Here is a 27,261-nt window from a genome sequence, read left to right on the forward strand (position 1 = left end):
CACGCGCCTAGGGTTTTCATACCATTAAACGAAGAGCACTGGTCTCTTCAATCCCCCTTCTTCTGTGCTTCCTAGCCTCTTCTCACCAGAATTACCAATAAAATATGAGATCAGTTCAGTTCAGTCACTCAGTCATTTCTGACTCTTTGCGACCCCATGAATCGCAGCACGCCAGGCCTCCCTGTCCATCACCAACTCCCAGAGTTCACTCAAACTCATGTCCATCGAGTCGGTGATGCCATCCAGTCATCTCATCCTCTGTCGTCCCCTTCTCCTCCTGCCCCCAATCCCTCCCAGCATCAGAGTCTTTTCCAATGAGTCAACTCTTCGCATGAGGTGGCCAAAGTACTGGAGTTTCAGCTTCAGCATCATTCCTTCCAAAGAACACCCAGGGCTGATCTCCTTCAGGATGGACTGGTTGGATCTCCTTGCAGTCCAAGGGACTCTCAAGTGTTTTCTCCAACACCACAGTTCAAAAGCATCAATTCTTCGGCGCTCAGCCTTCTTCACAATCCAACTCTCACATCCATACATGACCACAGGAAAAACCATAGCCTTGACTAGACGGACCTTTGTTGGCAAAGTAATGTCTCTGCTTTTGAATATGCTATCTAGGTTGGTCATAACTTTCCTTCCAAGGAGTAAGCGTCTTTTAATTTCATGGCTACAATCACCATCTGCAGTAGTAGGATATACCTTTATTCTTATAGTTACACGTGTAGGCAACAATGATAAAACATACCATTGTTAAAGGGGTGGCCGAGCACACACAGGGAGCCACCAGGTAAGAGGCTCAGAGAATAAAGAATCCTTCTGCAATGCAGGAGACCCAAATTTGATCCCCCAGTCGGGAAGATCCCCTGGAGAAGGAAATGGCAACCCATTCCAGTACTCTTGCCTAGAGAATTCCATGGACAGAGAAGCCTGGCAGGCTACCGTCCATGGGGTCGCAAAGAGTCGGACATGATTGAGCGACTCAACTCAATAGATTTATTTAATGGATATTAAATATATTTAACAGATATATATATATAAATTTATATAGATAAATTTGTCCATATAATACTGCATATAGACCATACAGATAAATGGAGTAAAATCAAGAGTTTGGAAATAAATCCTTACATTTATGGTCTATTGGTCATTATGGTAATTTTTGACAAGGGTGCCAAGAAAATGCAATGAAAGAAAGAATATTCTTTTTAACAAAATATGTTGGGACACATGCAAAAAAAAAAAAAAAAGCTGTACCTCTACTTCATAACACATGCAAAAATTAATAATTAACTTAAAATGGATTACAAATGTAAATGTAAGACCTAAAAACAGAAAATTCTTAAAACACATAGGAATAAAGTGAGGAAAGGGTTCCTCACATATGGCAACAAAAGAAAAATAAACATGACTTAATAAAAATTATAACTTCTGTGCTTTGAAGTACACTACCAAGAGAATGAAAAGACAATGCACAGAATAGGAGAAAAGATTTACAAACTAAATATCTGATAAGCGACCTGCAGTTAGAACATATAAAGAACACTCAAATTTCAGTAATAAGAAAAATAACCCAATTTTAAAGTGGGCAAAGATTTAAACAGACATATTCCAAAGGGAAATACAAGTGGTTAATAGGAACACAAAAAGATGCTCAACGTCATTAGTCATTAGGTAAACAAAAAACCACAATGAGGTACCATGACACCCTCACTAGAAGGACTATGATCAAAGGCCAGATAATAAGAAGTGTTAGCAAGGATGCAGAGAACCCTCGTGCACTGCTGGTGGAAATATAAAATATTCCAACTACTTTGGAAAACAGTTTGACAGTTTCTCAAAATGTTAAACAGAGAGTTACCATATGACCCAGCAATTCCACTCCTATGTATACAGCCAAGAGAGACAATACCATATGTCCACACACAAACCTGTACATGAATTTTCAGGACAGTATTGTTCATCCTGCTCAGTCACTTCAGTCATGTCCGACTCTGTGCGACTCTATGGACTGTAGACCACCCAGCCCCTCTGTCCATGGGATTCTCCAGGCAAGAATACTGGAGTGGGTTGCCATTTCCTTCTCCAGGGGATCTTCCTGACCCAGGGATCAAACCCAGGTCTCCCACATTGCAGGCCGATTCTTTACCATCTGAGCCACTAGGAAAGCCCCGTAGTATTGTTCATAATTGCTCAAAAGTTGAAATAATCCAAATGTCCATCAACTGATGAATGGGTAAACAAAATTTGGTACATCCATATAACAAGATATTATTTGGCAATAAAGAGAAATTCAGTACTCATCTGTGTACCAACATGGATGAACCTTGAAAATATGCTAAGTGAAAGAAACTGGTCACAAAGACCACATATTATACGACTTCACTTACACAAAACGTTCAGAACAGACAAAACTATAGAGACAATCTACAAAGATAGAAGGCAGATTAGTGGTTCCCTAGGACTTAGTGGGGGCAGAATGAGAGCTGACTGTTGATGGAATGAGAGGGTTTCCTTTTAGGGTGATGAAAAATGTTCTAAAATCAAATTGTGGCAAATGTTGCACAACTGTGAAAATACCAAAATCACTAGACTGTACACATTAAATGGGTGACTTTGTGGTATATGAATTCTATCTTAAGAAAGCTATTAAATTATACACACACACACACACACACAAATATATGTACATCAGCTACAAAGAGCAAAAAGACAAGACTGTTTGCCAGTGATGCATGGCCAAGCAAACAATTTTTTTAACAATAAACTGTTTTCAGATAATCCAAGGCATGTTTTGATCCTGAGTTCAGTGTCAAATTTCGTATTTAATAGAGGACCTCAGACCAGGGCTTCCCTGGGAGCTCAATCAGTAAAGAATCTGCCTGCAGTGCAGGGAACCTGGGTTCGATCCCTGGGTGAGGAAGATCCGCCGGAGAAGGAAATGGCAACCCATTACAGTATTCTTGCCTGGAAAATCCTACGGACAGAGGAGCCTGGCAGCCTAAAGTCCATGGGATCACAAGAGTCAGACACGACTTAACGACTAAACCACTCAGACCAGAAATAAAAACACCAAAAGGTTATTAGCAGAGAGGTGGAGTCCATAGAAAGTCCTTCCAAGCTTTCTAGTTCTCCAGCCTAGAGCAGTTATTCTATAACTTCAGTATTTGGACGTTAAAATGCAGAGTCGAGGGTGGGAGCCAAGAATGTGCACTTTCAATAAACTACCCCTTCCCTCCCCCAAGATGATTCTAATCCAGGCAGCGTGAGGACAGTACTTGAGCAAGGAGACCCATCCACCTGGAAAGGCATCTCTGGGCAGTCCTGGGGCTAATGAGCTGTAAATCAGTGGGTGTGTCGTGATCACAGTTAGGCAGCATTTTTCATAATAATTCTGGCCATCAACTTCACAGGCATTTGGGAGATATTCAAATTTGAAAATCTGTGGCTGAATCGTACTGGGTGAAATGTCCACCACCTTTGGAAGAGGAGATTCAGTCAGTCCTTGGGACCCGCCCCCACCCCCCCACCCCCCAGAATACCATACTTAAGCTACTCGAAGCCTCAGGAACTTCCCAGAGTGCATTTGCTTGCCAGTTTTCAACAGAACTATTAGATTCCAGGACAACGAAACTGTACATGTAGTGTGTAATACTCAGAGACTAAAAATGAGGAAAGAAATCTGCTGGGAACTCTAATCCACAGAAGAAGGACAGCTGGCCTTCACCCTGCAGCTGTTTCCTGCCTCCAGCAGGTGGACCACATTCTCCCTACTGTGAGAATTTCACCTCCTACTCCAAAAAATTTCAATTTCCCATATTCAGAAGCAATCTCCATCCTCCTATTTGGGAGGAAGAAATCTGAGCGACAGCAGCTAGATGGAGTGGCGTCTCCGAGAGAGGAAATGGTTAGTCATGAAGATTATAGCATTCTAAATGACAACTGGAACCAATGTACTCAGCTGACAAAGGAGAAGAGAACAGAGTACCATGTTGCAATGTGGACTGGAATTTTGAAAACTTTATTCCGAGGCAGTAGGTAGAAAGGAGAAAAAAAAATTATTTCCTTTAAAAAAGAAAGTTCAGCCATTATAGAGCTATAGCACGTTCCGTGGCAGAGATCATGGATTTTAGAAATAGGGAAAATGAGACAGAAGAGGCTGAGAGATGTGCCAGAGGTCACTGCTGGTTATTGGCAGAGAAAGGCCAGCTTATAGGAACCCAAGTCTTGTGGCTACCTGGCCACCAGTCTCTTGCTTCATGCAGAATAAACAAGAAAACATGAAGCAGGTGCTCTGTGGACAACAGTGAAGAGGTACAGAAACGGTTCCCAACCTACCGTCCTCCTGTTAGTTCCTAACCTGCAGCCCATCATTTGTTTCGGGAGTGTTTTTCACAATAGTAGCTTAAGCCTCATAAGGAAAGCCATAAGGGCCTCCCTGGTGGCTCAGCGGGTAAAGAATCCGCCTGCAATGCGGGAGACCTGGGTTTGATCCCTGGGTTGGGATGACCCCCCCACCCCCCGCCCCAGAGAAGGAAGAGGCTACCCACTCCAGTATTCTGGCCTGGGTAATTCCATGGTCTACAGCCCATGGGGTCACAAAGAGTCGGACATGACTGATCGACTTTCACAGCCCACGGGTCATTGGTGATCATGACACAGCATGACTGCCTCATCCAGTCTAAGCAAAGAACCTGGGTTGTGTGTCACAAAGTAACGGAGGAGTGAATGGTTGGGCAGCTCAGCCGACCTCCCACCGCTGGGACACACTGGGACGGTGGCTCCTTTCCCTACCACCCTTCATGCTGGCTTGGAGACCAGCTGCTTCTCATCCTTTGGAAACTCTTCCTTTGCCCTCAAGTCCTGGCCCCTCGCTGTGGCTTGAGTTTGCTCATCCCCCAGGTACACACCTCTCTGGCTCACATTAGGCAATCAAGCTGGCCATTCTGCCTGTTTTAAGCACCTGTAAAGATCCCTTGAAGTTTGAGGCAATGTCAGAGGGCAATGGCACCCCACTCCAGTACTCTTGCCTGGAGAATCCCATGGACAGAGGAGCCTGGTAGGCTGCAGTCCATGGGGTCGCTGAGGGTCGGACACGACTGAGCGACTTCACTTTCACTTTTCACTTTCATGCACTGGAGAAGGAAATGGCAACCCACTCCAGTGTTCTTGCTTGGAGAATCCCAGGGACGGCGGGGGTCTGGTGGGCTGCCGTCTATGGGGTCACACAGAGTCGGATGCGACTGAAGCGACTTAGCAGCAGCAGCACATTTCAATAGTTTCCCTGTTCCCTAAAAGTTGGCCAATCGAAATCTGTCCAATTTTCAGTTGGACAGCAAATTGGTCCTTCGACTAAGGAAACAATGTGTAGTCTAAAACCAAGTTCTTAGGAAAGGAAAGGAAATCTATTTTAAGTTGCTCAGTGTCTAACTTCAAAATATTATAAGAACAATAGAATCTAAGGTTAGAAGGAAGCAATAAAGGTCAACTAACCTCCCAGCCAGCTGATGCTCTGAATCTCTTCTAAAGATCTCAAACAAATGGCCATCCAAGCACATGCTCACTTACTTCTAGGCTGGGGCCTCACTACTTCTGAAGTGGCCTATTCCATCCCTGCTTGCCTTTCAGAAAGGGCTTTCTTTTATTCAATCAAAATCTGTCTCCTCGGAAGCTACCACCCTTTATATTCCTAACTGTCCAAAACAATGAAAGATCTAAGAAGGCAAAGGGTCAGATGTAAGCCATCAAATCATGTCTTCCTGGTGCTTGTAAGATGATGATGCTTTCCAGAAAAATACTTTTGTTTTTAAATTTTCCTGTAAAATAAATACAAGCTCTCGCACATGGAGATGCTAAAGGAGAGTAGTTTTATATGAAATTAACTAAAAGGCTTTTCTGAATGAATACTAAACACATCTGCAAATAATTTTTGATGTGGAACTAGTTTGAATCTTCTGGGTTTTCTGTCTCTATTTATACCTCAAGGCACAAAACTACAAAAGCAGCCTGGTAAAGGCTCACAAGAGCAGTGAATGCCCAGGGAGAAAAACAGCAACACTAGGAGGCATCTCTTAATATTTAAAACCAACAATAGCGTTTTGGGTAAATCTTATTAACGTAATACACCAAGTTCTGGGCAAATGAAATTTTAACTCATTTATATCAGATATGCCTGCAATCCATATTTTTATTAAAAAGGACAATAAGCATTGAGAGGCTTGGAAACTGCATGTAATTTTGAATATTATGCATTATTTTTCTATCATTTAACTGTTACAACTGTTTTTAAACATAGTATGCTTTAAAAATGCTCCTGTTGCATATAATTCAACCACTTATACCATTTCTTTTAAAGTTTGTGGAAAAGTTTGCAGTCTTGGAAACCACCTCAGATCTTTTGTGCAATGAATAAGTTACTAAAATATACATATTAAAGGAAACAAAACCTTGAGAATGAGAGGTAAACAGCACAATTCATCATTTTTATAACATTCATCACTGTTTGATGTACTAAAGACCTCTATTTACAAAATCTTTTGCTGTTAAAGATGCAAACTATTTAGAATGTTTTTAAAAAAGCATTTACCAGTCAAAGATAAACAAATTTATCTTTTCCTTTATTAATATTTACCAATCACTAAAATAAGACATCAAAAGTACATTGCTGCACTCTCCTGTTTAGTAAACTCATCAAATACATTTGCTCTTAAAATGTTTTTTATCTAATGTGCCAATAATCTTCAAATATTCCATACACAACTAAGTTGACAGTAAGCACTCCCTACCCCTGGCTTTAGCACCCCCAAGTTCTCCACTTCCCTCGCCTGTCTAGGTCCAAATGCCAGTTAAAAGTGTAAGTTTACTGTGTACTACATCTGCTATTTAACTGGTCACTAAATAGATGGATGCAGGAGTTTTCACATGAATAAAGGGCAATGCTTGAACCTACATCCAAGTTACAACCTCTGCTTCCCAGTTAGGACCCCTTCCCAGTTATGACCCCCTCTCCCCCTGCAAGATATGAGCCCACTTCCAAGACATGGTCCTCAGGAGTGTAAGCCCCAAGGCCAAATGTTGCATGTGCCAAACATCTTACTCTGGAAAAATCAAGTAAGGTGAATGGCACCCCACTTCAGTACTCTTGCCTGGAAAATCCCATGGATGGAGGAGCCTGGTGGGCTGCAGTCCATGGGGTCGCTAAGAGTCGGACATGACTGAGCGACTTCACTTTCACTTTTCACTTTCATGCATTGGAGAAGGAAATGGCAACCCACTCCAGTGTTCTTGCCTGGAGAATCCCAGGGATGGGGGAGCCTGCTGGGCTGTTGTCTATAGGGTCGCACAGAGTCGGACACGACTGAAGCGACTCAGCAGCAGTAGCAGCAGCAGCAGGCTTGAAAGAGGAAAGAAAAGGGATTATAGTAAGAGCCAGAGCACAGGGAAGGGAAGACGAGGTGTCCCACTCTGACAGTGTTCATTCTCCCCCCTCAGGTTAACAGTCCCCCCATTTTTACCTGGGGAGCCAAGCCTTTCCCAGCACCGTCTAAGGGATTCAGCCTCTTCCTCCACTTATAGTTCCAGCGATGATGCTCGTGGCCCAGGCCAGACACAGTCAGGTCAAGCCAATCAAGAGTCAATGACATGCTCTTCTCGGATTCTTAGTAGAATGATTGGCAAAGAGAAGCTCTTTCTACCACATCTGCTGAGAGGATGGGCTGCTTGCTAACCTGGAGTTGCCAGACCCATCTTGCCACCGCAAGGGGAGTGGTCTCTTCTAGTTGTCATCGATATCTAAAATCTTCCTGTCTTTAGTAATACAACCTCCCCAGATTTTTACCAGGCATGTGGCTGCCCGTGGATAAACTACATTTCCCAACCTGCATTGCATCTTGTACACTCTGACCAAAGGGGTGTATTAATAGGTGGAAGTGATGCATACACTTCCAGGCTATGGCCTTAAGAATAATGGACAGGGACTTCCCTGGCAGTCCAATGGTTAAGACTGACTCCACCTTCCAACGCAGGGGGCACTGGTTCAATCCCTGGTTGGGGAATTAAGGTCCCACATGCTGTAGGGTATGGCCAAAAAATAAAAGGAATGGGCCCATCTTCTCCTTGACCCTCTCTCCTGGCTGGGAGACAATAAAGATGAAGCAGCCACCTTGGGGCCACAGATGAGAGCTGCATGTAAAAACAGCAGAACCATCCCAGCAGCCCTGTCTTTGGACTGTTATGTCAAAAGGAAATAAAACAGCTATTTTAAGACACTGTATTTGGGGATCTCTTTTTAACAACAGCTGAGCTGTTACCTTAATCAGTATAAGTCCTGGGAGTTAAACCTAAGAAAGGAAAGTTGTACTGAGAGACATGTAAAACCTGAGACCTGATACTTTAGCTTCTGGATGCAGCCCAGACTGAAGGCAAAACGACTCCTGGGCTTCTGCATTATCTCGGCCAAGAGTTCCTTTTTATTGCTCATGCCGATCCAAGCTAGGATTTTTGTTACTTGCACCTGACCGTGTCTTCACTGCTTAAATGACGATGGCTGTGGGCTACCGTTAAGCCTAACAGTCCCAGGAGGATCTCCCAAGCCATCCCTTTCTTCCCAACCACTGCCTGCTTCCCTGAGTCAACATCACACAGAAGCTGAAGCAGCTATTCTGTCTCCTCAACAGAACTGTAAATTAAGGGCATTCTAGGGGCTGGCTTCTGTAAAGGGAACTCACTATTTCTATAAAGTAGTGTTTCACCAACTATAATGTGCCTATGAGTCACTGGGAGTCTTGTTAAAATGCAAATTAGAAGTCAGCAGTCTCAGGTGGGGCTTGGGGTTCTGGATTTCTAATGAGCTCCCAGGTGATGCTCAGGCTGCCAGAACAGGGCCCCCATTTTTGGTAGTGACGCCCTAAAGCAGTGGTCTACAAGCCTGCCTGCACAGCGGAATCACCAAAGGCAGCTGGAAACAAACAGCGAAACAAAGCAAAAGCCCATGGACATGTGGGCTCCCCCAGGAGCCCTCCTTTAGTGGCGCCTGGACTGTTAGGGATGAGAATCATTTCTCAGGAGTTCTCAAAGTCTACTGAGCCACAGACATCAACCGAGGGGCTTTTAAAAACTCAGATTGCTGGATCCCACCCACAGATTCGATTTGGTTGGCCTGGAGTTAGGCCCAGAACCCGCATGTCTAACACGTTCCTTGGTGATACAGAAACTCTGATCTGTCCACTTTGAGAACCCCTGAGCAAATGCTAGAGTTAATAATGCCTCCAACAGACCAAAATTTCCACTAAGAGCAAATGCCTTTATCTGTCAGTTGTATTCTATCAGTGCTCTGGAACATCTATCAGGATACACTGGGGGTGTGTGCATGTGTGTGTGCGAAGTCGCTTAAGTCATGTCTGACTCTGTGTGATCCTATGGACTGTAGCCCGCCAGGCTCCTCTGTCCACGGGTTTCTCCAGGCAAGAATCCTAGAGTGGGTTGCCGTGCCCTCCACTGGGGGAGGGGAGAAGAACTCACATGTCTGCTTCCTAAATTGCTAAGACTAGTCTCTGTGAAGGCTTAATATTTTCCTAAGGACACACTTAACCCTGTTCTCACCAAAATAATAAACAGTAATAATGCTGAATTTTATTCTGGCTATTACAGACTCATCAGGTTTAAAAGCCTATGAATCACAGCAAACAGCTCACTTTAACAGCTTGCTCAGAATAATACTTCTTTCCAACTGTATTGTAGGACAGATCCATGTTGAATGGCAGTTTCTAAAGGGTCAGCATTTTAATGTTATCCTGCGGAGCCGTTTTTAAAAGCTTTGAGAACTCCAGAATTCTTAAACAAGGTTTTTTTTTTTTTCCCCCTGAGTCAATTAAAGATATCCCCTTTTATTCAAGGGATGGAAAACTGTGTTTTAGAGTTGAGCGAGGGCAAACATGCTCCCGAATTAGCTATCTGAACAAAGTAAACTATGAATAGAGTGGATAATGGGCTGCTGCTTTTTTACTCAAGCAAGAACTAAAGACAACTCGGATGTCTTATTCACAGGACAGCCTAAAGCAGTCTCTCTTCCCAGCTCCAACCGGAAACATTCTAGTTCCATGGAATTAATTCGACTTGAACCAGGTCCAAAAAGCTGAACTGAAGTGCAGTTACAATAAGAGGGCCATCATTAAGACACGTGTAGACGGCTTACACATGAGCGGTACATTCAGACAAGCCCTAGAATGCATTTCCAATCAAACACACCATCTCTCTGCTCAAAGCCTGAACTCAGGCAAATCTAACAAGCTGACCAAACATGCTTTGCTGCAACCAGACCAGAGAGACAGGCACCCTTCATTCCACTGAGGAGAGTTCTCAAAAGGCGAGGGATATATTTCAAATTTTTAAAGACGTCCTCGGAAAAATTTAATTTATACATGTATAATCTTTTGTCTAAAGAGTTCTCACATGTATCCTAATCCACCAACATAATTATCAGAAGAGTGTGAACCAGCAGAAAGAGATGTTGAAGAGCAGGGTAGAAAAGGAAAAGGCTGGGAGGGCATGAAAAGTGAAAGTTGTTCAGTGGTATCCGACTCTTTGGAGTTCTCCAGGCCAGAATACTGGAGTGGGTAACCTTTCCCTTCTCCAGGGGAATCCTCCCAACCCTGGGATCGAACCCAGGATTCCCACATTGCAGGCAGATTCTTTATCAGCTGAGCCACAAGGGAAGCCCTGGGAAGGTGCAAGTATTTCCCAATTGTATGCAGCTTAGACTGTGCCCAGCAGCAGATCTGTCCTGGGAAGCCACTGCACTCCACGTGGCTGGTCACGTGCAGTGGACAGTGGGTTTAAGAGGACAAAATCTTGCGTGCCAGACTTCCTTCAAAGCTGTTATTGTTGTTCAGACGCTAAGTCGTGTCCGACTCTTTGCAACTCTATGGACTGCAGCACACCAGGCTTCCCTGTCCTTCACTATCTCCCTGAGTTTGCTCAAACTCACGTCCACTGAGTCAGTGACGCTATCCAACCATCTCATCCTCTGTCGCCCCCTTCTCCTCTTGCCCTCGGTCTTTCCTAGAAGCTGGGGGAAGATCAAACAAGTATCCAGAACAGTAGTTCTCAAATCTTCTAGAAGTGAGAATCACCTGGGGAGCTTTCCCAGCTGGCTGGGATTCTGGTTTAATTGGTCCTGAGTGGGGCCCAGGCACAGAAAGCTTTGAAAAGCTCCCTAGGTGAGTTTAATGTCCAGGAAAGACTGAGAATCACTGATTCTGAACTTGTTCTTCACAGAAGACTAGGAGCTGAAGAGGAAAGACACCTCTTCTTTTCACCAAAACACAACAGCCACAAAAAAAGAAAGAAAGGAAAAAAAGTCAGCCTCTCCTTTTGTCTTTCCTATCTGGTCAGCAGCACCATCGGTCTTCTCAGCCTCAGGTTTAAAACCTCAAAAAAGGTTCTTTGATCAACATATCTTATTGGCCATCCATTTCAATGTGCGTCAGCCGGGGACCAGCGCCAAGTTTACGCCAGGCCCTCTCCTAAGTGATCATTAATCCTCACAGGATCTCGATGAACGGCTACTGTGACTCATCTCCTTTCCATAGATGAGAAAACTAAGTAACCTGCTGAAAGCCCTGTAGCCAGGTACCAGCAGATCTGGCATTTAAAGAGTTTCCTGTTAATTCTACACTCAGTTCTCCCATTACCAGACTGAAGCTTGTGGAGAAAAGCTTTCAAGGTAAGATGCTGAATGTTGGTAAAGAAATTAGGAAATGGGTGACCTAGACTATTAGCTCAACAATGCAAATGAAGGGTCTGACCCATCACTAATGGGGTCTGCACCCATCAGAGACTGCATTAAAAAGTGATTCAACCCTCACTGCTCTCTTGAAGAGTATAGTATCAAACCAGGTCTGTCTAAAGGTAGAAAAACTGAGGATCTGACTTCTGCTCAGTCACCTAAAATATAGCTGTGTCAAGTAATACCACCAATTATAGGCAATAAATGGGAAGTGCCTATCAGAGTTCTGAGCACAGAGTACATCGGGGTGGTAATGTCTTGTGTTATTGTCTTTTAACAAAACTCATTTCTTCAAAATATCATCCCACAGACTTATTTTCTGAAAAACTAGGGCTCAAACGTATTTACATTACTACACTAACATTTACAACATTAGTATTCAAGAGAAAAGATGTCAGAAGACAAACCTTCACCCACCACTGGAAAAAGCACTTCTACTTGGGCCCTCAGTTCCACAGACTCTTTTCCCTGAAGGCACTGACATAATTTTAGTCTAAAAATCCAAAGAATGTTCCCCCTCAACCTGCAACAGCAGTTTGCTATTCACATAAAATGTGGTATTAATTCATGAGGATTTTGCTTCTAGTTTTGATTCTAATCTCCAAGAAGCTTTTATCTCTGCCTACGATCTTTCCAAGATTTACAAATCAACTTGATTTCAGTCCCTGATCTCTATGGGTCTCCCAGATCTCAGTGCTCTCAGCCCTCCTCCCCGAATAAGCCAAAAGGTTCACAGACAATAAAGGAGTCATTTCTGGCTGGAAACTCAGAAACTATCTAAACATCACTTTAAATATTCATTTTGCACAAAAACACATGAACCACGTCGATGCACAGTATATAACAAATAATGTGCATTCCACTTGGAACTTCATTTATTCATCAAACATGGCCAGAAGTAAGTGTATTAAGTGCTAGTCATCAGTGTAGGGAATGAGGAAGAAGGAGCCAAACAGGAAATGTGTTATGGTAAGAAAACAAACAGCAATAAATCAGATAGCCTGTGCCCAATTTATACATCTACCACTAGCTAACTATGTGATCTTGGACAAGTCCATTCCAGCCCCAAAATCCACTGTTACACCCTGAAAAGGCAGAATCCAAAAGAACACAATGAAAATCATCCCAACACTTTTATACCTCTTTCATTCATCAACTAAGACCTTTTGATCAACTGTTCAAACATAATATAAGATCTAGCTCTAATCTTTAAGATTCCAAAGCTTACAGAGTGTGGAGAATTAAATCGGATGAAAGGTAAGATTTCTTTCTCCCCTGATATAAATATCAATAGACTCCTCAGGTTCTAAACAATTTCTTGCTCTTTGTGCCTTTTGTACATTTTAACATTCGGAAGTCTTTTCTTGCAGAGCAGATGGAGGAAAAGAAAAAAGCATCAAAACCCAACGTCTAATTCTGGTTTCTCTCTAAGACATGGTCCCACTTCAGGGAAGACTTTTTGTTTGCCTGGGAAAGCAGTGACTTCTCTTCTACAAGCGGTTCTTCTTATCCTTCTCAACTGTAGTTCTCAGGCAATTGTGATTGCTAGGTATGCCAAACTAGATTCAGACAAAAACAAAGTGATCCACAGTTTACAGAGAATGCATATGTTAAATATGGGCCCAACCCATCTGTAATTACACTGAATAATCAAAAGATACATAATAGTGGCTTGAAGGTAGGTATCATGTCATTTCTTTATAACTCACGAGACAAGTAAGAGCTTTGCACCTGGTTGATAGGCAGTAACATGAATTAACTTACCACAGCTTCCCCAGTGGTTCAGCAGTAAAAAAATCCGCCTACAATGTAGCAGACAGGACAGAAGCCACAGATTCAATCCCTCGGTTGGGAAGACCCTGCAGAAGGAAATGGCAACCCACTCCAGTATTCTTGCCTCGAAAATCCCATGGACAGAGGAGCTTGGTGGGCTACAGTCCATGGGGTCACAAAAGAGTCAAATGACTAAACAACAATAACAACTGCCTTACCAAATATAAATCTTCATCCAATAACTAATCAGGACAATTACAAAGTCTAATCAACTCAAATACAATTAAAATACTCCCTTCAGTTCAGTTCAGCCGCTCAGTCGTGTCCGGCTCTTTGCAACCCCATTAACCGCAGCACACCAGGCCTCGCTGTCTATCACCAACTCCCGGAGTCCACCCAAACCCATGTCCATTGAGTCAGTGATGCCATCCAACCATCTCATCCCCTGTCGTCCCCTTCTCCTCCTGCCTTCAATCTTTTCCAGCATCAGGGTCTTTTCAAATGAGTCAGTTCTTCGCATCAGGGGCCAAAGTATTGGAGTTTCAGCTTCAGCATCCGTCCTTCCAATGAATATTCAGGACTGATTTCCTCTAGGATGGACTGGTTGGATCTCCTTGCAGTCCAAGGGACTCTCAAGCGTCTTCTCCAACACCACAGTTCAAAGGCATCAATTCTTCAGTGCTTAGCTTTCTTTATAGTCCAACTCTCACATCCATACATGACTAGTGGAAAAACAATAGCTTTGACTAGATGGACCTTTGTTGACAAAGTAATGTCTCTGCTTTTCAATATGCTATCTAGGTTGGTCATAACTTTCCTTCCAAGGAGTAAGCATCTCTTAATTTCATGGCAAATAGATGGGGAAACTGTGGAAATAATGGCTGACTTTATTTTTCTGGGCTCCAAAATCACTGCAGATGGTGATTGCAGCCATGAAATTAAAATTTTAAAAATATTCCCTGCTGCTGCTGCTAAGTTGCTAAATGAGTTCAGAGGTGAGACATAAATGAAGTTAAGATTTTAATTCATTAGTACACCTAACAGATGAATCAGTGTTTACAATAGGATTCCAATGTTGACCACCTTGAAGCATTTTACAGTTACAATCCCAGGTACTAGGTCAGATATTTCAAGTATTAACTAAATTTCCAACCTGTATGCGAGTCTATTTTGAGCTTCACCTGAATATAATCCAGGAAACGGATGATGCAGGAAATACAAAAAAACAAACAATGCAGCATCACACCCTGCTTAGTGAAAACCAAACTGCTCATAAATTGTGTGAAAATGTATGTCCCTTGGTGCCAAGGGTCAGAATGCAAGCGAGAAACAAGACACATGCATACATATTGATGCATATGTGATACATTCCAGAATCACAAAACAACGCTGAAATGAAAGAGAACCAAATGCATTTAAAACATCTACTGTGGGTTAGTTTTTTTGTTACAAGTGTTCAGTCATTATAGAGGCGAGTCTTGAAAATTAACCCAAAAGCAAAATATTATAATTCCCGATTTTACACTGAAAAAAAAAAAAAAAAAACCCACGAGCTCAGAGATGATAAGCAATTGCGCCCCAAGGTCATATGGCTTTCAGGTGGTAATACCAGAAACTGAACCACAGTATACTTGATTCCAAAACCTGCAATATCATCTCCTGTGTTATCTTCATTTGGGTGGGCACACATGGGAAATGTGGCAGCACCAGAAGTATGACAGCACGTGAGTTAGATCTATGTATGTTATGACCCATACTTACTGCGATGTCACACACCTGTCAGCCATGCAAGTGGAGACTGTTGCCTAACAACTCAGTAAACAGTGGCCCTTCTGGTTCCTAAACATGTCAAATGAACTGAGCCTTCAGCACAGATGTATCAAGCCTTCTACAGTAAGTCTTCACTTAACCAGATACTAGACCCTTACATTAACATTTTTGTAAGCTTTTATCAGATGCTTTTTTTGCCTTTGTTGAGATGATCATATCGTTATCTCCCTTAAACTGTCAATGACTGCACTGCTCTTCTGATGTTGATGCATTCCTTGGATAAACCCTGCTGCTGCTGCTGCTAAGTCGCTTCAGTCGTGTCCGACTCTGTGCGACCCCAGAGACGGCAGCCCACCAGGCTCCCCCATCTCTGGGATTCTTCAGGCAAGAACACTGGAGTGGGTTGCCATTGCCTTTTCCAATGCAGGAAAGTGAAAAGGGAAAGTGAAGTAGTTCAGTCGTGTCCGACTCTTCTCGACCCCATGCACTGCAGCCTACCAGGCTCCTCCGTCCATGGGATTTTCCAGACAAGAGTACTGGAGTGGGGTGCCATCACCTTCTCCAACATATATGTATAGATATATACAAATTTATTCAAGATAATCAGGGTTTTACTGTATAGCTTTTTTTAAAATTGAAGTTGATTTACACAGTCATCTATATACAGAGTTTTTTCTATTATTAACAGTTTCCAAGTTATAAACATTCTTCAAATCCATTTGTAATGGCTGTATGATATTTAATGTGTAACTCAGAATCTTTTGTTTAACCATTCCTCTAGTATTATACCAGAGAAGGTAATGGCACCCCACTCCAGTACTTTTGCCTATAAAATCCCATGGACGGAGGAGCCTGGTAGGCTGCAGTCCATGGGGTCGAGAAGAGTCGGACACGACTGAACTACTTCACTTTCACTTTTCACTTTCATGCATTGGAGAAGGAAATGGCAACCCACTCCAGTGTTCTTGCCTGGAGAATCCCAGGGACAGCAGAGCCTGGTGGGTTGCCGTCTCTGGGGTCGCACAGAGTCGGACACGACTGAAGCGACGCAGCAGCAGCTAGTATTATACACTGAGGTTGTTTCTAGTTTTTTAACTATCGTAAGTAAAGCTTCAATAAACACATTTTCCCAGCTACAATTATTTCCTTTGGAGAGAGTTGTAGAGATGAAATTACTGGAGAAACTTATCATGGGCCAGAAATAATCAATGACACATTCTCTGATATTGCCCACATTTAGAGAAAAGGCTGAGTACAGGCATACTTCATTTCATGGTGCTTCAGAGATACCGCATTTTTTAGAAATTAAGGGTTTGAGGCAACCCTGCATCTCGCAAGTATATCTATGCCATTTTCCAACTAGCATTTGCTCACTTTGTGTCTTTGTTTCACATTTTGAAAACTTTTTCATTATTACTGTATTTATTATGGTGATCAGTGATCTTTGATGTTACTATTATAATTGTTTTGGGGATGAACTTTGCCCATAGAAGACAACAAACGTAACAAATGCTGTATGTATTCTAACCACTCCACTGGCCAGCGGTTCCCTGTCTCTCTCCCTCTCCTTTGGCCTCCGTGCTCCCTGAGACACATGATATTGAAATTAGGCCAATTAATAACCCTACAGTAGCCTCTACATGTTCAAGTAAAAGGAAGAGTCTCTCACTTTAAATCAAAAGCTAGACATGAGTAAGCTTAGTGAGGAAGGCATGTCTAGAGCTGAGAGAAGCCAAAAGCCAGGCCTCTTGTGCCCAACATTTGCAGTTATGAATGCAAAGGAAAAGTTCTTGAAGGAACTGGAAGTGCTACTCAGGTGAACACACAAATTTGAACAAAGTAAAACAGCCTCATCACTGATATAGAAAAAGTTTAATGATCAAGCCAGACATAACATTCCCTTAGTGAAAGTTGCTCAGTCGTGTCTGACTCTTTGCCTTTGCGACCCTGTGGACTATACAGTCCATGGAATTCTCCAGGCCAGGATACTGGAGTGGGTAGCCTTTACCTTTTCCAGGGGATCTTCCGAACCCAGGGATCAAACCCAGGTCTCCAGCATTGCAGGTGAATTCTTTACCAACTGAGCCATCAGGGAAGACCCAACATTCCCTTAAGCCAAAGCTTATTCCAGAGCAAGGCCCTAACTCTCTTCAATGCTGCAAAGATTGAGAGAAGTGAGGAAGCTGTGGAAGAAAAGGTTGTGGCTAGCAGAGGTTGGTTCTTAAGGTTTAAGGAAAGAAACCATCTCTGTAACACGAAGTACAAGGTGAGAAGCAAGTGCTGATGTAGAAGCTCTGGCAAGCCATTCAGAATATCTAGGTAAGGTAATTCATGAAAGTGGCTACACTAAATGGATTTTCAGTATAGATGAAACAGCCTTCTATTGGAAGAAGATGTCATCTAGAACTTTCATAGCTACAGAGGAGAAGTCAGTGCCTAACTTCAAAGTTCAAAGGACTCTCTTGTTAGGGGCTAATAAAGCTTGTGACTTGAAGTTGAAGCCAGTGTTCATTTATCATTCCAAAAATCCTAGGACCTTTAAGAATTATGCTAAATTTACTCTGCCTGTGCTCTGTCAAAGGAACAACAAAGCCTGGATGATCAGCACATCTGTTTACAACATGGTTTACTTAATATCTTAAGCTCACTGTTGAGATGTACTGCTCAGGAAAAAAAAGATTCCTTTCAAAATATTACTGTTCATTGACAATTTACCTGGTGATTGCTGAGAGAAGAGATGAAGGCTGTTTTCACGCCTGCAAACACAACATTCATTTTGCAGCCCATGGATCATTTCAACTTTTACTATTTAAGAAATACATTTTGTAAGGCTATCGATAGTGATTCTTCTGATGTATCTGGGCAAAGTAAACTGAAAACCTTCTGGAACGGATTAACCATTCTAGATGCCATTAAAAACATTTGTGATTCATGGGAAGAATTAAAATATAAACATTCACAGGCATTTGGAAGAAACTGACTCCAACCCTTTAAGGGGATGACTTTGAGGGGTTCAAGACTTCAGTGGAGGAAGTAACTGCAGATGTGATGAAAATAGCAAGAGAACTAGAATTAGAAGCACAGCCTGACGATGTAAATGAACTGCTGCAATCTCATGATAAAACTTCAATGGATGAGGAGTTGCTTCTCATGGATAAGCAAAGAAAGTGGTTTCTTGAGATGGAATCTACTCCTGAAGATGCTATGAATATCTTCATAGATCTTTTTGATCTTTCAAAGAGCTTTTTGAAATGAAAACAAAAGATTAGGATATGACATAAACTAAGTTGATAAAGCAGCACCAGAGTATGAGAGGACTGATTTCAGTTTTGAAAGAAGTGCTACTGTGAGTAAAATGATTATACAGCACCAAATTCTACACAGAAATCATGAGGGGAAGAGTTCACCTATGTGGCAAACTTGACTGTTGTCTAATTTAAGAAACTGCCACAGCCACCCCAGCCCTTGGTAACCACCACCCTGATCAGTCAGCAGCCATCAACATCGAGCAACCCTCCACCAGCAAAAAGATTAGAGTTTGCTGAAGCCTTAGATGATGGTTAGCATTTTTAGCAGTATTTTTGATTAAGATAATGCACATTGCCTTTTTTTTTAACATAACAAAATACAGTATAGTATAAACATACTTTTATATGCACTGGGAAACCAAAGAACTCATGTGGTTTGCTTTATTGTGATATTTGCTTTATTGCAATACTTGCTTTATTGTGGTGGCCTGGAACCAAATCCACAGCATCTTGAGTATATCAATACAAAAATGGCCCCAATATCTCAGGGTAGAGCTGCTGCTGCTGCTAAGTCGCATCAGTCCTGTCCAACTCTGTGCGACCCCATAGACGGCAGCCCACCAGGCTCCCCTGTCCCTGGGATTTTCCAGTCAAGAACACTGGAGTGGGTTGCCATTTCCTTCTCCAATGCATGAAAGTGAAAAGTGAAAGTGAAGTCACTCAGTCTTGTCTGACTGTTATCAACCCATGGACTGCAGCCTACCAGGCTCCTCCGTCCATGGGATTCTCCAGGCAAGAGTACTGGAGCGGGGTGCCATTGCCTTCTCCGCAGGGTAGAGCTAGGCCTCCCCAAATCAGAGAAAGAACCCAGCTATGAAAAACCATTCTATCATGCATATTCTGGGCCGCTCTCTGGACTAGAACTTATCAGATGAGCCCATATAGTGTGTCAAATCCCCACACTTTAGAGGCGGAAAACCAGGAATTAGAATACTAGTGACTAACATCTGACATAGAGTGTAGACACGCTACTGTGCTAAAAGCTCCAGTGTATTCTGTCTTACATAGTCCTAAGACCCTATCTTTGGATATTCCACTTTACAGATGGGGAAACTAAACACAGAGAGGTTAAGAAACCTGCCCAAGGTGACACAGTAAGTGGATTCTAACCCAGGCACGTCTAACTCCAATGCCCAGGCCCTGAGCCACTCTACTATCTGCTCATTTAGATTCTTGTCTTCACAGCACTGATGCTGGGCTCCGGTGCTATAGAAAGAACCCATAGGGAAGGAAGTTAAAGGCCTGTCTCTGCAAACGAAGGCCAAGGCCAGAAACCAAAAGAGTAGCCTGAGATCCCCTCGGTGGTTTACGCTTCAAAAAGCCTTCCAAATTACATCAACAAGTCATGCTGTCTTCCCTCTAGAATGAAAGTGAGTTCTATCACATTAACTGCTCTTGAGGCTATAATACACTGGCTTATACGAGAACATACATGGGAATTAGATCCTGAATATTTAGAGTGATGTATGTAATCCTAGTACATGATGAATACCTAGCTCAAGTTAACTGATTACCACCAGCTAGCAGAAATGACTTGCTTTTCTGTAACATGAATAAATTCCTTGCTCCAGTAATAGAATAGTAAGTATTTGGCAGGAGCTTAATAATTACTTATTGATTAGGTTAATCTTAACATTGCTCCAATTATACCCTGAAGCATATAGAAAAAGATAAATATTAAAGACAGAAAGTTCTTCTAGTTCACTTCATCATTTTACAGATGGGAAAGCTGAGGTCCCACAGGGATTATGATTGCTAATTACGTGTGTACAAAACATCACTTTTGCCTTCAACATTATACGTTTACTTTTATTGCCTTTATACTTAATAAATTGTACAAAAATACATTTTTAACTTACTCTTTTTTGACAAGAACTTTTAAAAAATAATTTTCCTTTCGCTGGGTATCTTGTTCTATGTGTCATTCTTACCATAAGACTAAACTCTATTCATTGTACATTCTCCTTAAACATCTGTACTATTCATATTTAATATACCTGTATAATCATAAGAAGAAACAATAAACGTCACAACGCTTTATAAAGGACACAACTACTGCATCTTTGTGACATTTCTCACAGAACAGATTCAACAGCAGAGGAGAGAAATGTGAAAACATATCTCATTTTTAATAACATTTTTCTATAGCTTGGAGTCTAAGACTGTGACCTGGCTCACATAGCACTAACAGGTATACCAGTTGGCCTCACTCTGCTGATTCAAATGGAGTATTCTCCAATGATTTTAAGGCTTTCTTCCAGTCCCATCAACTCTTTGAGACACCAGAGAAAAACAGACATACATCATCTATTTCAAGAATCCTTTCTTACTCAGAGCCAATCACCCCTCTAGGCAATCACCCCAGAAATTCTTCCATGCATTTCTACTCTTAAAGAATCAAAATGCTTCTTATCTCTACTCACAGCTCCCCAACACGCCTCACCTCCCATGCCATCTCATTCTAGATGCCCAAGGGCACTCAAGCACATGATGCCACCGTAACTCTCTCCCTGCTAGGAACTTGATCCAACTGAAGGACACTGACTCAGACACGGAAGGAAGCGGGAATGTACACGGATGGGAAGCACTGGACTCACTTATTCTTCACATCAACACTACAATGTTGATGAAACTGAGGTTGAGAGAGTCAAAACTTGCAGCAAACTAGCCCAGGTCCTCCCCCGGGGCTGGTGGATTCAGCTGATTCCAGACCACACCATCTTCAGGGGCCACAGCAAAGCTGAGCGTCAGCAAGTCTAACAGACTCCAACTTCCCAGGCCGTGGGCACCTGCGCTTAAATATGGAGCATCAACAGGTGTTTACTGCAGGGGTCAAAGTTATGGAAACAAGGGCCCTCTCCTCAGATGGGGCCAATCTCCATGCCCTCAGAGGGCTCAGGGGCTTCAAGAACATCAAATATGGATCTCTCATTTCATAGCCAAGAAAACAGAACCCAAGAAAGAAAAAATACTATTATTTTCTGTACCTTAGGTACCATTCCCATGCTCCCTCATTTTACCCTCACACCAGTCCTGTGATAAAGGCATTCTCAAGTGCAATTTATATGCACACATATGTATTTTTTTTTTTTAGTGACTCAAATATTTAGTATCTTGTCCAAGTCCTAACAGGAAGTAAGCAACAAAGTACCAGCATCTCCCCATCCCAAGTCCTTTGTCTCTATCTTGGCCCTCAGGGTCACAGGTTCTTACTCAGGGGGAGCTTCAGAACTAATACAAAATAGCTTGTAAGAAGGGGTAAAGTGTGTGACTGGACCTGTGGTTACCAACTGTGGCTACTTTATTAGCATCATCTGAGATGCTTCATAAAAATACAGATTACCCACCCCCTTTTAGGCTTCTAATTGTTAGAAGGCCCTGAAATCTTTATTTTTTACATACGTTCAGTGATTCGGATTATCAGTCTGCCTTACTATTTACAGAAAGAGGAAAAAATATGGCTAGATCAATCATAAAAGGCTCCCTGGGAGCATGGATATGAATCAACAGAATTCAAAAGGAGAAACACTGAAGAGGTAGCCATGTCCAGGGAGCATTCATGAAGGTGAGGCCAGTGGCGAGGGTGGGGAGACGTGATGGAGAGTGATGGGGGCCGGGGTGGTGGCTAACTGTGCTGAGCGCTGTGCTAACTGGTTTCAGTCACGTCCGATTCTTTGCGACCCTATGGACTGTAGCCCACCAGGCTCTTCTGTCCATGGGATTTCCCAGGCAAGAATACTACAGTAGGTTGCCATGCCCTCCTCCAGGGGATCTTTCCAACCCAGGGATCGAACCCAGGTCTCTTATGTCTCCTGCATTGGCAGGCGGGTTCTTTACCACTAGTGCCACCTGGAAAGGCAGAGGTACTTAGACTCCATACCAGGGTAACAAGGGGAACACAAAGTGGCACAGGATAAATCAAAGAGCAGGTGTTATTTGATTTATCCTTTAAATAAATCCAACAGGATAAATGTTTGGGTCAGGAAGGGCGCTGACATGGCTGCTAACATGGGAAACATGCTGGCTTGTTCAGTTGCTAAGTCGTGTCTGACTCTTTGCGACCCTGGCTGTAGCCTGCCAGGCCCCTCTGTCCATGGGATTCTCCAGGCAAGAATGCTGAAGTGGGTTGCCATTTCCTCCTCCAGGGGATCTTCCAGACCCAGGGATTGAACTAGAGTCTCTTGCACTGGCAGGTGGATTCTTTACCCCTGAGCCACCAGGTCAGCTTTACATGTTGGCAAGGCCCCAACAAAGAAAAACGTGAAAAGGAATGCTACCTGGATCACCAACATATGAGCTCCAAGAAGACAGAGGGGCTGCCCAGTTTGCTCATGCCTTTACGCCAAACACTTGGTAGATGCTGAATAAATATCACGGAATGAACAACATGTCGGTGCATTCAGTGGTCAACTGGTCACAAAATCAACAACTATGAATACATCAGGGACCTGACTTCAAGATTCAAATCTGGAAGTCTAGAATTAAGATGAGGGTACTGGCAGAGGCGACTAAAAAAGAGTAGCTTGTTTTCTGCAAAAACAAGCCAGTTCTTCATTACTTCTTGCTTTTCTCTAAGACTTTATTTGGCTTCTGGTGCATGAAAGAATCAGGTGGTTCTGAAATACAGGAATGTACCTTCGACAGTGGCATGAACAGCAGGTCTTCTGTCTTAGGAAGAAGAAAACGATGGGCAAGATCTTCTGGTTTGATTTTTGGCAATGGAGGAGAGACAATCTCGTGAGAATCTAAACTCAGATGGCATTCCTCTTGTGACCCAAGATTCCTGCCAGCAGACAGGCCGATAGCACAGTGACTTAACCGGACTCCCTATAAACCTTAATGGCACAACTGGCCAGGCTCTGTGTGGTTAGGTCAACCTTGGGCTTTGCCAACTTGAGTAGACTCCTGGCCCCAAGTTGGCTACTGAGGTCACTGGGGGGCTTCTGGAGACTTGAGGACTAGTTCTGCCCAGGAAAAAAAAAAAAAAACTAGATGATATTTTGATATCCTTTTCAAACTAGTGATTATTCAAGATGCCACGTGTGTAATCACGTTACTCAGTCCCTCAAACGGCAACCACCATCAAAATTACACGTTCCAGGTGCCAGAAGTAGGAGTTGGAGGGTGTACTCAAATTCCTATGGACACCCATTCTTCCACAGGCCTGATCTTAATAAGATCTTTCCTTCCTAAGAGACATCTACCTACTGCTAAAATCCAACTAACAGAGAAAGAGCCCTTGTTCCTCTAAGATTCCCTAGCAAGTATAATTAGCTACATTACTAAAGCAGCCAAAATTTATTTTTTCAAGGAACTGCAAAAGGTTATATGGTTCCAATTTAATTTTTCCTTCGAATGCAAACTTTCCAATGCCTGCCTTTCATAATACATGAGAGGTAATGCATGGGTCCAAATGATTTGACAGTTTCTTTTAATTCACACACATCTAAGCATGGGTATAAAATTCCACTAGTTCAAAACACTTCCTTTTCTTAAATATATCTCCAGTTCAAATTACATGTTTATAGCAGTCTGCAATGTATTATTTCTAAACAATCATGTAAAAAATTAATAGAAAAACAGCAGCATATCACTACTGCCACACTCCGTCAGTCTTTCCCCTCGCATGGTCAGTGGGAAGTATAAATGCACGGTCATGACCAAGCTCTCCCTGCTGTCTCCAGCATGCAGAAACCAAGGGCCGCTGGTTCCTTTCCACAGACAGATAGCCTTGAGCCTTAGTTGCTGAGAATCTCCTTTTCTTTTCCCCTTGAACGTGGTATAAAACTCAAGAATGCACTAACTGCAGATACTTTTCCTTCCAATAAAAGAGAGGCTCTGAGTTCAGACAATCACTATTTCTGACTCCCCGGAAAACAGTTGCAGTTTTCCCATTAAAATGCAAAGTACTGGAAATAATGTACTAGAATGGCTAAAATGTTGAAAAATGAAGTCTTTCATTTATGCGGCTACACTTGAAACAAATAGAGACTGAAAAGTTATTTAAATGAACTACTGGCCTTCCTGGGCCTTGAAACAGCTGCTTTTGAGAAAAATTGCCTCCCTCACAAAGACTCTCTGCTACAGTCTTCATTCATGCTACAGTTGACATTTTAAAAATCTCTAATCACCCTTTTGAATGATATTCCAATTCCTGAAAATGGTATCTACCACAGTGAAACACCTTATTTGGAACACATCCAATTCTGGCTGGAAATGAGAAATACTAGAAACCCAAAGATACAGAGTTGGGGAAGGGGGGAGGGTGTCACGGGAGAAGACAGGTATAGTTCAGCCAAAAAGCTTCCTTATGAATCACTGCTGGATTTAAGAAAAAACCCAGGGAGATATTCTTCCTGTAGAATCCTCAAATAGTAACACTTTCTAGCAAATCTCCAAACAGGACTCAGCAAAAAGGGACCTCCTTAGCCCAGCACAGCTTTTTACGAAGGCTTCGCCAGAAAACCTTTAGATAGAGTTCTCCCTTTGCCCTGTTTTGCAACAAGATGAGCAATAATGATTTTCTGAAAGAAACAGAGAATGTCTCTTTTGGTGTGCAAAGAGCCAAAGTTCATAACTGGCTGGGAGATTACCAATCCCAACGGATAAAAACGATCGTATGCCAAAGAGAAATGCCGTTAAGGCTCGGAGCTCTACAGCCAGCAGGAGCACCCAAATTTTCATGTGTTCAGTTTACGCTCTCCAATCTCGCGTAACGTTTGGCGACCTGCTAGCACACCCAGAGCCCCTCCGCACTGATGATAAATGCCACATCGGCTGCTAGGTGCCAAAGAGGTTTCCCAATCCTAAATCGTATCAATTTAAAAGGAAAAAAAAGGAGGGGGCCGGGAGAGAAGGGAAGAATAACACGCCAAAGGCGAGGAGGGGGGGGAACCTCACAAAACCACCCCTAAAGATGACATGATTTGTCTTGGAAGGGACGGTCCGGTTTATTAGAAATGGACACGTTGCTAAGTAGCCAAGGGAGGAGGTATGCGGAGCAAGAGGAGGGTAGAAACAGCTGTCCTCCCTACCCGAGGCCCCGGACCGCGCTGAGGCTGCAGACGGGCTCGCGGGTTTTTCGGGGTTCCACCCAGCCGGACAAAGCTCGGGGCGCCCAGGTAGGGGCCGCCAGGCACAAGGGCAAGCCCAGGAGGCATTTCCCTGTAGAGGGCGCTCACTGGGCGTCATAGGGAAACCAGCTCCAACCCTCGAGCCAGAGGAGAGGAAACCCAGTTCCCAACACCAAGGCCGGGGAGGGAGGCTGGGTTGCCCGCAGCCGGGGCCGGAGAAGAGATTCCCCCGGGCCTGAGGGCACCCCGGCCGGGGTCCGCGAGAGCCAGCGCGGCAGGCTGGAAGCTTCAGGCTGCGAGCGGCCAGGCGACCCGAGGCCGAGCGCAGTGCCACCCGCACCGCCGTCTCGCCCAGCTGCCGCGCTCGAACGCGATCCCTAAGAGATGCCCTCCCGCCCCTGATGGCCCGCGAGTCCCCTGGACCCTCAAGCAGGACGGGTCGCCGGGACTGCGAGTCTAGGGTCCGCACCCCGGCATTTTCAGGTGCATTTTCCACGCACTCCCCCCGCCCCTCCCCAGCAGGACCCAGGATTGCGCGCCTCCGCGGGTCGCGTTACCCCGTAGTGTCTGCTCTCTCGCCGCAGCCACTGGGAACATCAAACAAAAGAACTTTTTTGCAAACTTTCCTCTCCGGACACTTTGTGGGTTTCTTAAAAAGCTTAGCCTCATCTTCCCAGAACCTGCATTCAATCCAGTAGGGAAGCTGGCGCGGGGGGCGGGAGTGGGGGGGGGGGGGCGCGGGGGGAGGGTGCACGGAGGAAGGGACCCCCAAAGTTTCAAGGCCGTCCCTTAGTCTCGGGGAGCGCGCGGGGGGGACCAGTTCCTTCGAAGCCCTATGCATGCTTCCTCTCGTCCCCCTTCCCCATCGGTCCTTCTCGGCCACGCAGCAAGACCCGCGGGAGGGTGAATAAGTTGGGAACCTCTTCAGCGGCCTCCGCGGTTCGACAAAACGGCAATACCTTCGCTCTCATCCCGGGGGACCTCAGGGTAACTTCGGCGAGAGGCGCTTTTCTGTGGGAAGGGAAAGGGGAGAAGGCGTGGAGCGCATTTGTCCCTTAGATCCCCGGGGGATCCCCAGCGATACGTCTGGCAGCGGGGGGCTAGAGGGGCATCCCCCAGGGGGCGCTCCCCAATTCCCCGCGGGGTCTGCGGACTCGGCTTGGCTTCCGCACCCTAAAAGGCGCGCGCGTCCCCCGCCCGACCCAACTCACCGACTCGGCGGACACGCAGGCCACCAAGACCCAGGTGAGCAGGATCCAAGCGCGCCGCATATTCCTCCGGGACCGGTGGCTCCCAGCCGCCCGCTTGCAACAAGGGAGAACACGAAGCTTCTCGCCCAGCGCCCGGCGCTGCTCGCGCAGAACGATCCGGAGCAGAGCTGCCGCAGCGATCGCTGTTCGGGGGGCTCGAGGGGACTCGGGGGGCTCCGGGCTCCGGAGCGCCCGCTTCCTCCGGCTGCGCCCCGGGACCGCGGCGCCTTCTCACTTGTTGGCTCCTCCACTCCCGAGGCCGGATTGTGGCTCCGGGCGGGGGAGGCGGCTCGGAGGATCTTGTTGCT

The 27,261-nt window shown here is 44.2% G+C and overlaps 1 protein-coding gene across 1 annotated transcript in view; it reads right to left on the minus strand.

Moving 5' to 3' along the window:
* Positions 1 to 27,191, minus strand: part of SDC2 (syndecan 2) — a 121,546-nt gene extending 94,355 nt beyond the window's left edge. Inside the window, exon 1 of the mRNA XM_070802868.1 lies at positions 26,915 to 27,191. Within this exon, the coding sequence (XP_070658969.1) occupies positions 26,915 to 26,974 (60 nt within the window). The 5' untranslated portion in view covers positions 26,975 to 27,191. The remainder of the gene's footprint in view (positions 1 to 26,914) is intronic.
* Positions 27,192 to 27,261: the final 70 nt, after the last annotated feature.

Source organism: Bos indicus, chromosome 14 (assembly GCF_029378745.1).
Source record: "Bos indicus isolate NIAB-ARS_2022 breed Sahiwal x Tharparkar chromosome 14, NIAB-ARS_B.indTharparkar_mat_pri_1.0, whole genome shotgun sequence".
Taxonomy (NCBI): Eukaryota; Metazoa; Chordata; class Mammalia; order Artiodactyla; family Bovidae; genus Bos; species Bos indicus.